General features: G+C 51.6%; 1 protein-coding gene across 1 annotated transcript in view; it reads left to right on the top strand.

Annotated features, from left to right (window-relative positions):
- Positions 1-16,837, top strand: part of B4GALNT3 (beta-1,4-N-acetyl-galactosaminyltransferase 3) — a 92,425-nt gene that overhangs the window by 69,813 nt on the left and 5,775 nt on the right. The window contains exons 4-15 of the mRNA XM_070409506.1: positions 4,654-4,749; positions 5,240-5,330; positions 5,721-5,821; positions 6,366-6,433; positions 7,510-7,588; positions 7,708-7,774; positions 9,657-9,800; positions 10,583-10,692; positions 11,827-11,927; positions 12,241-12,302; positions 13,180-13,957; positions 15,923-16,242. Coding sequence (XP_070265607.1) covers positions 4,654-4,749; positions 5,240-5,330; positions 5,721-5,821; positions 6,366-6,433; positions 7,510-7,588; positions 7,708-7,774; positions 9,657-9,800; positions 10,583-10,692; positions 11,827-11,927; positions 12,241-12,302; positions 13,180-13,957; positions 15,923-16,242 — 2,017 coding nt within the window. The remainder of the gene's footprint in view (positions 1-4,653; positions 4,750-5,239; positions 5,331-5,720; positions 5,822-6,365; positions 6,434-7,509; positions 7,589-7,707; positions 7,775-9,656; positions 9,801-10,582; positions 10,693-11,826; positions 11,928-12,240; positions 12,303-13,179; positions 13,958-15,922; positions 16,243-16,837) is intronic.

Genomic DNA, 16,837 nt, shown 5'->3' with positions numbered 1-16,837 from the left:
ACATAGCCCTGCTCTGGTGGGAGCAAGGAAGAACATAAGAAGGCTGACAGTCTCTTTGTCTCCCTGCCCCAGACATTGGCCACTCAGTCTCTGAGGCCAGGAGTCACTCTCGAAAACAGAACAGTCTTGGACATTCTACTTGGTGTGTCAGTGAGAGGCCGTCAGAATGGGTGGCCGGGGAGGCTGGCCTTCATGGGGCAACTGCCCTCAAAAATTTATTCCTGTCAGCCAAAATCATAAATACTAATCAGTAAACCCACTAATTAAACCTCAATGCCAGTTTATTCATTTACCAGTCAATACCGAAACACTGGAAAACTAAGAGAGTTATAAGAAAGAAATTTGGTGAACACAAAATCAGATCAAAGCAAGTCAGAATTTTCATGGGCCATATCATGTGGGCTTTGGTGAGGCAGCATCCCTTAGGAGAGGGGTGGGGTGTAGATTCCTTCTGAGGCTCTCCTTTTTTTGGGGTGTGTGGTGGTGGTGGTGGTTTATAGTTTTATTGAGATATAATTTATATACCATATTAGAGGCCCGGTGCACGAATTCATGCATGGGTGGGGTTGGGCTGGCCTGCCCTGATCGGGCGATCCAGCCAAGCGGCTAGGGGGAGAGGCCGTGGGCGGTTGGCGGGCCAGCCCCGCCCCCTGGTCAAACTCCTGGTTGAGGGGACAATTTACATATTAGCCTTTTATTATATAGGATAAGTCACCCATTTAAAAACACTAATCTACTTTCTGTCTCTCTAGAGTTGCCTGTTCTGGACATTTCATGTAAATGCAATTATATAATATGTGGCTATTTGTATCTGACTTCTTTCACTGAGCATCACGTTTCCAAGGCTCATCATGGTGTAGCATGTATCAGTACTTCCATTTCTTCTTTTTTTAAAAAATATATTTTATTGATTTTTTTACAGAGAGGAAGGGAGAGGGATAGAGAGTCAGAAACATCGATGAGAGAGAAACATCGATCAGCTGCCTCCTGCACACTCCCCACTGGGGACGTGCCCGCAACCAAGGTACATGCCCCTGACCAGAATCGAACCTGGGACCCTTGAGTCGGCAGGCCGACGCTCTATCCACTGAGCCAAACCTGTTATAGGGCCATTTCTTCTTATTGCTGAATAATATTCTATGTACCACATTTTATGAATCCATTCCTTGATACATGGATATTTGGGTTGTTTCTGCTTTTTGGTTATCATGACTAATGCTGCTGTGAATGTTTGTGTACAAGTTTTTGTGTGGATCAACCTTTCCTGTTTTCAGAGCCCAGAAACACCATCATCGAACCAAGTGATACAAGTGGCATCTCCGTTTGTTTACAAAATCGTCTATTCAGATGGAGAATCTTACCTATTAGGATTTCACCAAATGGGCCTTTGGTCCTTTCCTCAAAATCCAGAGCTACCTCTTACCTTCATGGAGTTTGGAGCTCTCAATTTCAAGGCAGAGTTCCCTCAAAGGACAGGTGTAAACAGGGGATCAAGAGTAGAAACTCGGAACAGGAGTCTGGTATATAGGAACCAGTGACCTCGTTGTCTTGCTGTGTTGGGGTCATGTGGTCCAGCCTCTGTGCTTCTCCTGGGCGAGGCCTCATTGCCCCACGAGGTGAGCCAGCAGTCAGCTGTGCTGGTTGTGCGAGTGTGAATCTGACTGAACAGCAGTGCAGCCAGTGGAGGGCCAGTGAGTGAGGCTCACATCCTGTGATGGGCTTCCGACCTCTCCTGGAGGTAGAGCTGACGCTCCTGCCTTCCTGCCCTCTGCACCCCACACCTCTGCATACCACACCTTTTTTGAGGACCACATCTCTTTTTATCTTTAACTGGCACAAAGCAGTCACTCAGTGCTTATAGAATAAATGAAGGAACATGTGGTTCTGGGCTTAACTTCTCCAAAATAATTGAGATATGCAGGAAACACAGAGGAGGGAAAAGGCCTCGGGGAGAAGGATTTGAGAAAAGCCTTGAAGGATGAGCTGCAGTTTGCAGGTCAGGAGGAAAGGAAAGGGCCTTCCAACCAGGAAATAGTATTTGCAAGGCATGGAGAGGTAAAGGAGTTTGCTGTGGGTGGAGTGTGGATGTGTGACAGAGAGTGGTGTGAGGTGAGGCTGGGAAAGTAGGTCAGTCATGCCAGGGTGAGGTTTGTTCTGAAGCCTTCTGGGAACATCCAGAGCAGCAATTCTGCAGGCAGGGGGAAGAATTATGGAGGGGAGGAGCTTCGATCCAGTTGGAGGCTCTGCTGCAGGCCTGGCAAGCCCAGTGAGGCCTGGTAAGCCCAGTGAGGCCTGGTAGAGGCAGCTTCCTGGGGGTAGAAGACAGTGGACTTTCCTGTGGAAGGACCCATCAGGCCGGCCTCACCCTTTCCCTCCCACACTCCAAGACATCCTCCCCACTTCCACAGGATAATGGCTGTGTGTCCTTAGAGAGTCAGTTTACCTTTGTGGGCATAAATATTCTCACCTCTAAAATGAGAGGGTTCCAACAGATACTTTCTCCACCTCCTGTAACTGGGAAGTTCCATGTCCTTCATTGGCTGTGGCTGTGCTCTGGCAACGGGAGTACCCATGGCCCTTCCCTGGGTCTCAGCCACTGCTAAACAGTAGAAAGTGGGCAAGTGGCAGTGCCGATGAGCTGGAGTCCCACATCCCTGCCAGATACAAAGTCTGCAAAGCTTGGAGGGACACAAATCCTGGTGGGGTTGCAATACTGAGCCTGGGAAAGAGGGTGGTGCCCGCTGGTCCCTAAGGGACTCCCCACCTACAGCCTGAGGGTGGGTGAAGCCTGGTTTGAGGGCTAGCTTAATGCTGAGTGAGGCCTAGATCTCCAAGGAGATGGAGGTCCTCTTTCTGCGCTCACTCCCGCCCTGCCTGTGGTTTCCTGCAGCACCTCAGGCAAGGCCATGAGAGGGCGGTGGGAGGCGGCAAGCACTGCTCTTCCCTCCTTCCCTCCTTCCCTCCTTCCCTCCTTCCCTCCTTCCCCTGCCCAGACCCACTGTGGCCTCTGGCCTCCTGGCTGAACACAGAGACTTCTCCAGTGGCATGCCCTGCCTCCGCATCTTGTTGTGGATCTGAGCACACTGCCCTGAAAGTCCTAGGAAGGGGCAGTGAGGAGGCCATTGGCAGAAGACACTGAGTCTTGTAAATGGGACTTAAGGAATTTCTCCAGAAGGAGCACAATGTACCCATTCTTTCCTTCCAAGAAGCCTGAACCCGCCCCCCACCCCGCCCCCACCTACCCAGTCCACATTCTCTCTACCACCCATCCCAGCCCCACACTCATATTCCCTGGAGTGATGGCTGCTTCCCAAGATCCCACATTCCTAGCACTGACCAGGCCAGCACACCCAGGAAGTGCCAAGCTGCTGAAGGGATGGGGAATGATGGGCTCTCCTTGGTCGTTTCTGGATCCAGCTGTGAGCTAGTGAGCTGGCGCCTGTGCCCACCCCACCAGCCACATTCCTGTTGAGGAGTTCTCCCCAACCCTCATGTCCTCTCCCCTCCCATCTCTCCCTCCAGATCTCTTGCTGGAGACCTTATGTCACTTCCTTCTATCTGGGCTTCCAGTCTGGGGGGCCCTTCCTCTGTTTTCCTAAGGGCAGCTTAGATTTTGATAACTGATGGGCCACAATGGGGAGGGCAGGGCAGGGTCTGTTTGTGTAGAGTAATTGAGGTCCCACCTCCCACAACCTGGAGATTAAGCTCTGGGGGAGGGGAGGAGAAAAGAGCTGAGGTGGGGTAATCTGAAACTCTTTGTCAGGATAAATTGGGACAGTATCCCCATGCTTCCCCTCCCCCCTCCCCCAAGCTCCAGGCCTCCACCCACTCTGAGTACTTGCTGCTGCCTTAGTCCTTTCATTTGAAGGGGGCCCTCTGCTCCAGGCCTCCATGCCCTGTCCTGAGGAGGAGAGAGAGAACACGTCCTCTGCTCCCGCCTTCCCAGGAGCCTTCCCAGGACTGCCTGGAAGACCGGGCACCTGGTTCATTATTCAGGTGAGGCCTGGGCAGAGTGAGGCTTTGAGCTCCTGAGAGCGGTGGGAGGCCTGGTCTGCCGATGAGTCCCCAGGAGCCTCCCGCAGCGCTTTCCCAGCTGCTTCCCCACAAGGGGAGCCCCCAGCGTGGAGACCGCTGGGTAGATAAGATTTCACCCGCAGACAGCTGTGGAGCTTTCCTCTCCCTGGGCATTAGGGGAAGGGGAGAGGAGGGAGCAAGTCTTCGGCTGAAACCCCAGCTTGGCACTTCCTTCCAGTTCCCTCTGTCATTTCTACCATTCTGTGTGGCTGTTACTCCCCCGCGCCTGGGGAATGCAAACCAGCCCCCTTCCTGTGTGGAGAGAGCTGGGAGTGTGTGTGAGTGTGTGTGTGTGTGTGTGTGTGTGTGTGTGTGTACACATGTACATTTGCACACATGCACGGCAAGAAAAACACCCAAGCCTCAGGGCCAGGCCATGAGGATGAAGTTCCTGAAAGAAGCCAAGGGTACCAAGGATGGGAACGGGACTGAAGTGGGCCATGACCTTCAACAGTGGGAGGAACACTCGTGCTGGGGCTGTGGTGGCCCATGCCTGTGTCTCCACCCAGCCTCTTCAAGTCATGGGCCGCAGGGGCAGGTTTGGGGTGCTCACTCTCACCTGCTTCTCCGCCCATACAGTTCCGGGGCCGCGCCAACCTGCATGTGTTTGAAGACTGGTGTGGCAGCTCCATCCAGCAGCTCAGGAGAAACCTCCACTTCCCTCTGTACCCCCATGTGAGTGCTGTGGGCCCCCCTCTCCTTTCTCTCTCCACACCATCTCCTCTTCCTCTGCCTACTTCTGTCTCTTATCCCCCCCACCCATCTTCTGTCTTCCTCATCTTTCTTTTTACTTCTGGTTCGCTTTCTTTCCTTTATCTCGTGGGCCCTTCTTTCCTCTCTGCACAGTATCTGCTTGTTCCCGCCCTAGAGATTCCTTCGATGTCTGTCATCCTCGCCATCATTTCCGCTTTAGACTCTCATTTTGGTTCATCAGCTGGTTTGCCCAGGGCCATCGTGTACAGTTGTGCTGGTGGTGTACTCTGGATGGTCACCTGGACAAAGCGCCCCAGTGGGAGTGGAAATCGTCCCCATATTCCATACCAACCCATGCCCTGGCCCGGCCTGTCTCCCTCCCTCCTGGTCTTCCCACCAGGCCTGACTGGACCAGTCTCCACTTCCTCTTCCCTCTTCTGGGTAACAGTTTTCCTCCCCTTTCTTGGCATAGATCCGCACAACTCTGAGGAAGCTGGCCGTATCTCCCAAATGGACCAACTATGGCCTCCGCATCTTTGGCTACCTGCACCCCTTCACCGATGGTGAGGCCAGCCCCAATGTCCCACCCTTCCACTTCCTGCCCTGGAGTTTTTTAGGGAGTCCAGAGAACATAAGCCCGTGGCTGCGAAATAAGTCTGTCCTGGGACCCTGTTAGTACATCTTTGACGAGAAATCGAGTCCAGCTGCAGTCTCATCCAGTCCACCCCACCCACAGGCTGTTTTCACTCCTTGACTTGCAGAGCCTGGAACTAGCTCATCTCTCTCTCTAGTCTTCCCACATACACAGTCTCTCTCAGGATGGAGAAACCCACTCTACAGGGGGGAAGCCACGCACCAAGCCCCCAAGAGAATTTAATGACTATACATAACACAGGCCTTCAGCCCTGACACCGATGTTCTTGTTCTCACCTGGACTCTCCCCCACTGCCTAGGGCCAATCCAGTTTGCCATTGCTGCAGACGACAATGCGGAATTCTGGCTGAGCCAGGACGACCAGGTTTCAGGTCTTCAGCTACTGGCCAGTGTGGGCAAGGTAGGCTCAGCTCAGCCCATCTCCCTTGGTCTAGGTGCCAGGCATTGAAGGGGCCCCGCCTCCATCAATAGATTCTCATCACCACTAGTGTCTCTGGTGTGATTGCCAGGGAAAAAGGTGGGAACAAGAAGCGTCCTCTCACCCCATCCCATTTTACCCCGTGATAAACGGAGGTGTGGGGAGGAGGAAGGAATCAGCCTGAGGCTGGGAAAAGACCCCAGGGAGATTTCATCTTTGGGCTGGGCCTGGGCCACATAACACCTTTTGGTTCAAGACTCCTTAGCTCAGTGCGAAGAACTCACCCAAGGGGATGGATGCTGCGGCCCTTCTGGAAGGGGGGAGGTGCTTCTTGCATGGGTCACTTGGTCACTCCCTTAACTCCCTTCTGTTTTCTCTCCCATCATCACTCATCATCTTCCTTTCTCTGTTCACTCTCTCTCAACTTTTCTCCTCCTCATTCCTTCCTTTTTCTTCACTCACCACCTCTCATCCTTCATATTTTCTCCTTCCCGCCTTCTTTCACTCTCTCTCCTCACACTTGTAGACTGGAAAGGAGTGGACTGCCCCTGGAGAGTTTGGGAAATTTCGGAGTCAAATTTCCAAGCCAGTGAGGTGAGTGTGGAGTGTCAGGACATGCACAAGCGCGCCAAAGAAACCCCAACCTCCCCCAAGTGCTGAGGCCAAATCCAAGTCACAGAGCCCAGCCATCCTCCAGCCTGCCGCCTCCACTCCCCAGCCGTCCGTATTCACAGGCCTCAGTGTTCAGGGCACCCGTGCATTTTGGTAAATGAAGTCTTTGATTTAGAAACCATCTGGCGCATCATCCCTCATTTTACAGATGAAGAAACTGAGGCCCAGAGGGGCGATGACTTAATGAAGGTCTCCCAGCTATTTGGTGACACTCAGGACTGGAAAACAAAAATAGGTCTCCCTTCTCCCAGTCCTTGCCTTTCACATGTCCTCTGTACCCAAAGATGTCCACAGCTATGCAGCCCGAGCACCTGCTGCTCCGCCTGTGCAATGCAAAGGTCCTAGTCGCAGCGGACCCTTGCTAGACTGGAAGGAAACAAAGGCCCTTCCCGGTGGCTGGAGTCGGAGTCACTTTAACATGCTGGAAGGGGGACTTAGCCCAACGTCAGAGCACCACCTGGTGGCTGGCGCACACACAGTGAGAACATGCATTGGCTTGATGGTAATGACAGTCCAGCTTGCAAAGAGCACTGCTCTGTGCCAGCCTCTGTGGTGCAATTCAGCATAACAGCTAACGACATGGGCTCTGAAACAAGCCTGCCGGTCCAAATCCCTCTCCACCACATTACCTCGGGGCTTTGGAAAACTGCCCAAGATTTCTGTGCCTCAGTGTTCTCATCTACGAGAAGGATTAAGCGACTTAATATATACAAAGCTCTTAGAACAGTGCCTAGCCCACAGTAACGACTCTATAAGGGTTATTTATTATATATTTTTTAATCTCCCTATTGTCCTGTGAAGAAAGTACTATTATAATTGCCATCTTCCAGAAGAGAAAACTAAGGTTACTCTGTTCGTAAGTGGTGGAGTGGGGACTCTAACCCAGGTGGTTAAATGACAAGGGAGTTTATAGGTGCGCGCAGTGGAGGAGTGGGGCAGAGGGATGGCCACAGGGGCTGGAGACAGCTTTCCCTTTCTCTGCTCTCTCCTCCCGCCAGCCTGTCAGCCTCCCGCAGGTACTACTTTGAGGTGCTACACAAGCAGAATGACGAGGGCACTGACCATGTGGAAGTCGCAGTGAGTGTTCCTGCTCCTCCTAGCTCAGCTCCTAGCCACTCCTGTTCCCTCGTCCCTTAGACCCTTTTTGAAATCTAGTATCTGCCAACCTTCCACATCCATATTCTCTCCTCTTTTAGTGGCGACGGAATGACGCTGGAGCCAAGTTCACCATCATTGACTCCCCTTCCCTGTCCCTCTTCACAAGTGAGTAGGCTCTGCCTACCTGGGGAACTGAGTCGGAGGCCAGGGGTACCCCACGGGAGGCTCAGCCTACCTGGGGAACTGAGTCAGAGGCCAGGGGTACCCCACGGGAGGCTCAGCCTACCTGGGGAACTGAGTTGGGGTGGGTGGGTGTGGAGGCTAAAGCTCAAGGTGCTTGGAACATGGGTGTGAAGGGATAGGAATAGAACCCAAGATCAGAGGTCCTTAACTCTCAGGGGTCAGGGGCCCCTTTGAGAACCTGATGGAAGCTCTGAGCCTTCGTGCACCCACAAACCATATTTTGTGTATAATTTCAAGGGGATCCAGAGACCACGAGGCTCACTCCACATGAAAAACCTGAGTGAGGCCAATCTCCTATGTCACAGATGAGGCAACCATGGTTCTTTTCAAGCCATGGCAGAGCAGAGGAAACTTCTCACTGCTTTAAATTCTCAGTAAATGAACTCTTCCATCATACTCTTCATTGCTTATGATTTCCTTAGCAAGACTCTCATCTGGAGGTCCCAGTAGGAATTGCCACCTGGCAGGTGGGGCCTTGTGGGCCCTGGGAGTAGGAAGAGCAGACAGGGCTAGAACCCTATAGGAGGAAGGAAGGCAGGTGCTGGGAGGGGACTGGGAGGCAGGGGGAGGTGTGCGTGTGAGAAGGGGACAGGATGGAGGGAAAAGGGAAGGTCTGGGTTCCCTGGACAGGGTGGCATCTATGGAATGGTGAGTGGGAGGAGATTGCTGGTGACCAAAGCAAGAAGCCACAAAGTCAAAGCAGATGGACAGGTTATGAGTTGCTGGGTTGCTGCAAGAGGAAGAGGAGAGAATTGGAATCCATAGATTCTATGTGAATCAAGAAGAGAGACCCCTAGCAAAGTTTAGGTAAGAAACTAATAGATGGACCAGATGTAACTGGCCTTGGGTGTAGGAGAGCTCTAGTTGGGGCTGAAGACAAATGAACCCAAGAGACAGAGAACAGAGACAGGCAACCAGCCCTCAGATGAGGAGCGGGGCTGCTGGGAACGCTAGGGGGCACCCTGCTCATGGTAGGCATTGCTGGTCTGCTGGAGCGGCAGCATAGTCTGAGGCTGAGACTAGACTGCCAGGTTCAAACTGCCACTTACCAGTTGTGTGATCTTAGGCAAATGACTTAGAGTCTCTTTGCCACAGTTCCTTTTCTGTAAAATAGGAATAATAATAATACATGTCATGTGGTATTATGAAGATTAAATGGGTTATTTGGTTTGTTTGTTTTTTAATATATTTTTATTGATTTCAGAGAGAGAGGGAAAGGGAGAGAGAAACATCAATGATGAGAGAGAATCATTGATCAGCTGCCTCCTGCATGCCCCACCCTGGGGATCGAGCCTGCAACCCAGGCATGTGTCCCGACCCGGAATCAAACTGTGACCTCCTGGTTCATAGGTCGATGCTCAACCACTGAGCCATGCAGGCCGGGCTAAATGGGTTATTTGTAAGATGCTTAGAACATGCCTGGCTTATTATTTAGTAAGAACTATATATGTGTTTGTTCAATAAATTAAACATACTAGTACTTATATAATGACAAATTCCTAGCAGATAGCTGTAAAACATTTTGAGGAAGATGTATTCTTTTCCAATTCACACAAAAATTGTGGTGTGTGCTGGTCATGGGGCTAGTGGAGAGAGTTAAAGGGAGATAAAGACCTGAAACCACAAGTTATGGGGGGCAGGGCTAGAGGGAAGAGGGTCGAGTACATCCTGTACTGCCTCTGGGGGTGTACGGGAGCCTTGACTGAGCCTCTTCCCCAGCCCCTCAAAGAGACAGGGCCTGGGTTCTGGGCTGGGTTTGCTCCAGGGCTCACAGCTGCCCTCTTTTCTTTCCTCCCTGGCCCAGATGAGACGTTCCTAAGGATGGATGAGGTGGGCCACATCCCACAGACAGCAGCCAGCCATGCAGGCTCCCCAGACTCTCTTCCCACAGATGAGCAGCCCCTCGCTGACATGCTTCGGCCTGACCCCCGGGACACCCTCTATCGAGGTGAGGCCTCGGCTGCATACTTGTCACCCAGTCTGGGGACGGTATATGGCCAGGTCCGTGGTGTGGGTGGAGACTCAGGAGACCTGTCAGTTCTACCAGGGTCCCCAAACCCAGAAGATTGTAGTGTGGAATATAACACGCACACAGAAAACTACAAAAACATACATGTACAACTTTACACTACACAAATCATTATAGAGCAAACATTTGTGTAACTACTGCCCAGGACTAGAAAGAGAACTCGAACCCAGAAGTTCCCTGGGTGTCCCTCTGCAATCACAAATCCCATAGTTTCTAACTGGATTCTGGCTCTTCTTACCCAGTGAGAGAAATACTAGTATGTTCCCACTAAGGTGTCAGAGTCTTAAACTCTTGGGAGTGTGTACATTTTAAAAGATGACAAAGTCATGTCCTACATCCCCCGAGTCTCAAAGGAAATTCAGTTATTGCACTGCACTTGGAAGTCTCTAACCCTTTACTGAGGCCAGCCCTGTACAGCGATCCCAATGCGATACTGTGCCTTGAACTAGGGAGTCTGAGTCCTCTGCCGCCAAGGTGCTCCGTGAGTGCCCCCCCCAGAGGAGTGGTGCCAGCCCTGGTCTGGCAACCTCAGCCAATGGCCATGGACTCTGACCACAGCTGTCTCCAGTGAATACAAAGGTGCTGCTCAGGGCAGAGGACTTCAGCCCTCATCCCTCAGCCAGGAGCCTTTGTGGCTCTAAGCCAGCCCCTGTTTCCGGCTCCCACTCCCCATCCTCATCCCCTTCCCTTACTGTCCTCAGTGCCTCTGATCTCCAAGTCTCATCTCCGCCACGTCCTGCCTGATTGTCCCTACAAACCCAGCTACCTGGTGGATGGGCTCCCCCTGCAGCGCTACCAGGGCCTCCGGTTTGTAAGTCTGGGGCCCGGACAGTGGGGGGCAGGAGTGAGAGAGGGCTTGTTGCCTATGGCTGAGATGGGCGGTTGCTGAAGCTTACTTCCCTCTCCTTCCCACGTCGCATACCAGCAGACAGGGTGGCCTCCCAGGCCCCTGGGCTGGGAGAACGAGCATTCCAAGTTGCTTCTGGCCCAGGTGGACTGCCCTGCAAAGCCTAAGAGTGGAATTCTGCCTTAGGGAACCCCATACACCAGTTCTGCCACAGTGATGATGTGAGGTGGGCTGGCATGAGGCTTCTTACACTCTTTGCTCCATGGGCTACACAACCCTGTCCTGCCCGGGTCAGTCCTACCAGCCAGTCGGCCAGCAGCACCTATTAAACTCATAGATAAGACACTGGAGAAATGAGCTATGGAGGGGAACACGAGAGAACTTTCAGGCTGTGTGGAAACTAGAGAGGCAGAAGAACAGAGAGAGTGCTGGAGGCAGGAGAGAATGACCAGGACTCAGAGGATGGCTGGGGTGGCATGGAGAAGGTTTTGGGTGGTGATTGCCTTGAGCTATGTTTAAAGGGGGCAAAAAATAGTGAAGTAAATAACAAAAGGGGTTGTTCCAGGGTGGTGGGAGGTTGCAGGTAAAGGTGTAGATGTTGCAGGAGAGGATAAGATGGCAGGAGGAGGAGGGAGGGTCTGCAGCGGAGATGAGGGACGTGTGCACTGGAGAACTAGCCTGTAGGGGTTATGTTAGACCCAGAGAGCCCAGAGAGGAGGCATAGAGTGGAGTGGGCCCTGGCCAGTGCGGCTCAGTTGGTTGGAGTGTTGTCCCATACACCAAAGGGTTGCAGGTTTGATCCGTGGTCGGGCATGTACGGAAGACAACCAATTGATGTTTTCTCTCACATTAATCTCTCTCCCTCTCTCTCCAGAATCAATAAGCATATCCTCAGGTGAGGATTCAAAAAAAGAGAGAGTGGAGTGGAATCCTGGTCTGCATGAGCAGATGTTGCATTCAGAGCTCAGAGCAGCCCTTCCCTCCCCACTAGGGCAGGTTCCTAGGAGAGGGGGAGGAGGGGCAGGTGCAACTCTGGTTGGCTGATTTCTTACCAAGATCCCACCTTCTTTCTCCTGCTGCTTCTTTCTCTACCTCCAGGTTCATCTGTCCTTTGTTTACCCCAATGACTACACCCGCCTTAGCCACATGGAAACCTATAACAAATGCTTCTACCAAGAAAACACATTCTACCAGGACAGGTGAGCAACACTGAATGAGGCAAGAAGATGGCGCTTTGCAGGAGCCAGGGGAGCTGCCTGGACCAGAGGGACTCAATGGCTCTTCCAGCCCAAGGAGCCTTGGCCCTTCCTATGCACTTCCCATACTCACAGATCTGCCCCCCCCCCCCCCACCGACACACACACACACACACACACACACACACGCTCACCCAGCCTCCCTCCTCTGCTCTGGTCCGGGACATGACCTCAGACTGCTGCTGGAACTTCCAGCAGAGCCTCATGCTCTGCCTACAGGGCACCTGTGCAGCCTGCTTTTCCCTTCCTCCTACAGGTTCAGCTTCCAGGAGTACATCAAGATTGACCAGCCTGAGAAGCAGGGGCCAGAGCAGCCAGGTACAGAGTGAGAGCTGGGGCTTCCAGGTCATGCTGGGAGGGGTGACCATGGTCTATTTCTAAAAGAAGTTCAGACTATGCTAGCCCTGCACCTGAGGAGCTTAAAATTCAAACGAGTCCAGCCAACATGGCTCAGTGGTTGAGCATTGACCTATGAACCAGGAGTTCACAGTTCAATTCCCAGTCAGGGTACATGCCTGGCTTGTGAGCTTGATCCCCAGTGGGGGCGTGCGGGAGGTAGCTGATCAGTGATTCTCTTTCATCATTGATGTTTCTATTTCTCTCCCTTTCCCTTCCTCTCTGAAATCAATAAAAAAATTAAAAAAAAAATCCAAACCACATGGCCACTCCTTCCACACCCAAGGGTGCAGAGCAGTACTCCCAGCTTTTCTATATCAAGGCACATGTTCTACAAGAACATGACTGTTGGTGACAGCAGGCTGGGTCAGCTGGAGGTTCCGAGCCCTGGAGATCACTTGGGCTGCCCTAGGGTGCGCTGTCCCTAGCACGTCATTTGAGAAGTTCTACAGCGAAGCACTGTCTTCCTGTGGCCTTTCTTCTTGAGGCGCTAGGGCCTGGGTTGGGCCGTTTGTTGGAATCCTCCATGTGCCAGGCACCTGCTAGGCACTTTGTGTATTTATATCACTCTGTCTTCACAAAAACCCGTGGAAGATGGCTCGTTATTCCCTTTATGCAAATGGAGAAACTGGGGTTACTGAGGGTGAGTGACTCACCCCAGGTCACAAGTAAGTGGCAGAGCCCAGATGCCATCCCTGTCTGAAACCCCTTGAAGTATCACACATAATCACCAGGTATTTGTATGTCTTGGGAAAAGCTTGCAAACTCTGACGTGAGGAATGGTTGTTATTAATGACAGGTTTTGAAGAAGGCCTTCTAGAAGAGTCCCAGTATGAAGAGGCAGCAGAGGAGACCCCTGCTTCCACTGAGCCAGAGGGAAAACACGTGCCTACCTCTACCCCCGGGCAGGATGTCACTGACTACCACCTCCGGAGCCTGCGGAAACTCCTGGCACGGCCCCGGGAGGGGCTGCCTGCCCCCCTTTCCAAGCAGAACTCTATAACTCCCTTCCCAGTGAAGACCAGCAATATCCCAGTCCAGCAAGCAGAGAAGATGGAGAGAAAACCCAGACCTGAGCCCAGCCAAAATCCACCTCATTCTGACAAGTGGCCTGGGCACCGGATGGGGAACCTACCTCAAGTCAAAAGGCCCAGGCCCACTGGGGATAGCCCCAGGAAGACTCTAGGGCAGTCCCAGTGGCTTAATCAAGTTGAGTCATACATTGCAGAGCAGAAGAGGGGTGACAGGATGGAGCCTCTGGCCCCGAGGAGGGGTTGGCCTGGGGAGGAGAAGGTGGTAGCAGCTGCAGGCCAGGAAGGGCAAGTGGAGGGAGAGGAAGAGGGTGAAGAAGAGGAAGAGGAAGAGGATGTGAGTGAGGTGTTTGAATACGTGCCCATGTTTGACCCAGTGGTAAACTGGGACCAGACTTTCAGTGCACAGAACCTTGACTTCCAAGCCCTGCGGACTGACTGGATTGATCTGAGCTGTAACACATCTGGCAACCTGCTGCTTCCAGAGCAGGAGGCTCTCGAGATCACACGGGTCTTCATAAAGAAGCTCAACCAGAGGAGCCGGGGGTAAGGTAAAGGGCTCTCCTGGGGCCGGGGCTGAGGCATGCTGGCCCAGGGGGCAGGGACCTAGGGGCTGTAGTGGGTTCCCTTGTTGCAGACTCCTGGAAAGGACAGGTGCCTGGAGCCCCTGCCCCTGGAGGTGACCTGGACCAGTCAGGTCTTCGTTCCACCATCAAGCAAGGTTTTGAAATGCCTTGGCTCCCAGCCTAAAAGCACTGGGAAGACCTGGCAATTGTGGTCCCCTCTCTCAGGGAAGGAGCTAGTAAAAAGACAGATCAGGCAAAACGGAGGCTAAAAGAGACTAATAGGAACAAACCCCAGATGTGGGCTAGAAGGGCTAGAATGGCTGAGCTCTTTGTTGTTTCATTCATTTAACCAATCAACATTTTTTTCAATTAAGATAAAATTCCCACACCATTTAAGAGTATACGATTCAGTGGGTTTTAAGTATATTCATATATTGTGTGACCATCACCATTTTCTGATTCCAGAACATTTCTATCACTTTTAAAAAATGTTTTTATTGATTTTAAAGAGAGAGGAAGGGAGAGGGATAGAGAGATAGAAACATTGATGAAAGAGAAACACCCATCGGCTGCCTCCTGCACACCCCCTACTGGGGGTTGAGCCTGCAATCCCGGCATGTGCCCTGACTGGGAATCGAACTGGTAACCTCTTGGGTCGCTGCTCAACTACTGAGCCACACCAGTTGGGCCATTTCTATCACTTTTTAAAGGAACCCTGTAGCTAATAGTGGTTAATTCCCATTCCTCCCTCCTCCCAGTCTCTACTTTCTATCACTATAGATTTACCTATTTAGACATTTCACACAAATGCAACTATATAATATGTGGCCTTTTGTGTCTGTCTCCTTAGACTTAGCAAAATGCTTTCAAGGCTCATCCATGTAAAATGTATTGCCTATTTCCGTCCTTTATATTGCTGTATAATATTCCTTAGTAGGAATATACCACATAATGTGTATCCGTTCATCACTTAATTGACATTTAGGTGTTTCCACTTTTTGGCTATTATGAATACCAGGCTACTCGGAACATTCGTGTACTAAGTTTTTGTGTGATCATGTTTTCAGTTCTCTTGGGTATACACCTAGGAGTAGAATTGCTGGGTCATATGGTAACTCTATGTTTAATATTTTGGGGACCTGCCAATCGCTTTTCCAAATCAGCTACACCATTTTACATTCCCATCAGCAGTGTATGAAGGTTCCAGTTTCTCTACATCCTTTGCCAACACTTGTTATTTTCCTTTTTTAAATAACCATTCTAATGGGTGTGAAATGGTATCTCACATTGTCGGTTTTTTGTTTTTTTTTAAATATATTTTATTGACCCTCCACAGAAAAGAAGGGAGAGGGATAGAGAGTTAGAAACATCGATGAGAGACATCGATCAGCTGCCTCCTGCACACCCCCCACTGGGGATGTGCCCGCAACCAGGGCACATGCCCTTGACTGGAATCGAACCCAGGACCCTTGAGTCCGCAGGCCGACGCTCTATCCACTGAGCCAAACCGGTTTGGCCACATTGTCGTTTTGATTTACATTTCCCTAGTGACTAATGATGTTGAGCCAACTAATGAACATTTACCTAATTATGTATTATGTACTGTTGTTTGAACAGAGTATTTTATTAATTAAAGTCAACTTCTGAAGGAAACTCATTCACCTTATATACAATCTCATAGCTATAAAAGAGTTTAGAGATCATCACAACTCAATAGGTGCATTTTTAAAGATGGAGGCACAAAACACACACAAAGCAACCAAAAACAAGGTGGAGGCAGGGAATACTAGAGAGGTTAAAAGCATCTTGCATAAGCAACTTAGCCAGCGGCAAAGCGAGGACAAATACCAGTTTCTTGACAATTGGCCTCACAGGCTTCTACCACACCACGCTGCCCCACAGTGGGGGAAAGAATTACTCAAGCCCCCCACCCTTTTTGCCATAGGAGATACCAGCTGCGGCGCATTGTGAATGTGGAGAAGCGGCAAGACCAGCTACGTGGGGGTCGCTACCTCCTGGAGCTTGAGCTGCTGGAGCAAGGCCAGCGCCTGGTGCGGCTCTCTGAGTATGTGTCTGCGCGAGGCTGGCAGGGCATCGATCCAGCTGGTGGGGAAGAGGCCGAGGCCCGGAACCTGCAGGGCCTGGTATGGGGCCCACACAACCGCCAGAGACGTGTCTTGAATGTCCGGGCCCCAGAGCCCAAGCTGTGCTGGCCCCAGGGCTTCTCCTGGAATCACCGAGCAGTGGTCCACTTCATCGTGCCTGGTGAGCCTCCAGCCGAGCCTGGGCACTGTCAGCGGAGCAGGGACACTAATAGTAATCCTGAGCACCAGGTCTCTGCTCACTGACCATCTTCCGGGAGCTTGTGAAAATGGCCGCTTTACAGTCGAGGAACTGAGGCTCACAAGAGAAAAGTCACTAGTCTAAGTGTACATGTCTAGATAGCTCAAGCTGAGAGTATGTACTGACTTGAGGCCATCACTCTTTCTATGGTACCTATTTCAAGGTTGGGAATGATAATCAACTGGGGTTGTACTGGGGTTTACAGCTGATCTGGAGAGATAGGACAGAGAGGGTACGTAATAGAATGGGGACTGTGTAACAGGAGTGTAACAGTGGGGTGGGACAGGAAATAAGGATGATAAATAAGACAGACAGATTACAGGTTTTCAGTGTTAGAGCATGAGGGATAAATATAAGAGACTGATGGCAAGTCCTGGCTGAAGGCCTTCTCAGAGGCCCTGCCGGGGGGGCTGTGCAGGGTGGAGAGGCCCCTCCATAGCAAGCTCGCCTCTGTCTGTATGGCATTGCTCCTGGTTGCCCATAGCTGCGTCGCCCCTGAGCAGAGGTCTGATGAGAC

The sequence above is a fragment of the Myotis yumanensis genome, unplaced genomic scaffold, assembly GCF_028538775.1.
Source record: "Myotis yumanensis isolate MYYU_CA2020_CCGP unplaced genomic scaffold, mMyoYum1.0.hap1 SCAF_3, whole genome shotgun sequence".
Taxonomy (NCBI): Eukaryota; Metazoa; Chordata; class Mammalia; order Chiroptera; family Vespertilionidae; genus Myotis; species Myotis yumanensis.
The sequence above is the reverse complement of the archived record's forward strand: the minus strand, read 5'-3'. Positions and strand labels throughout refer to the sequence as shown.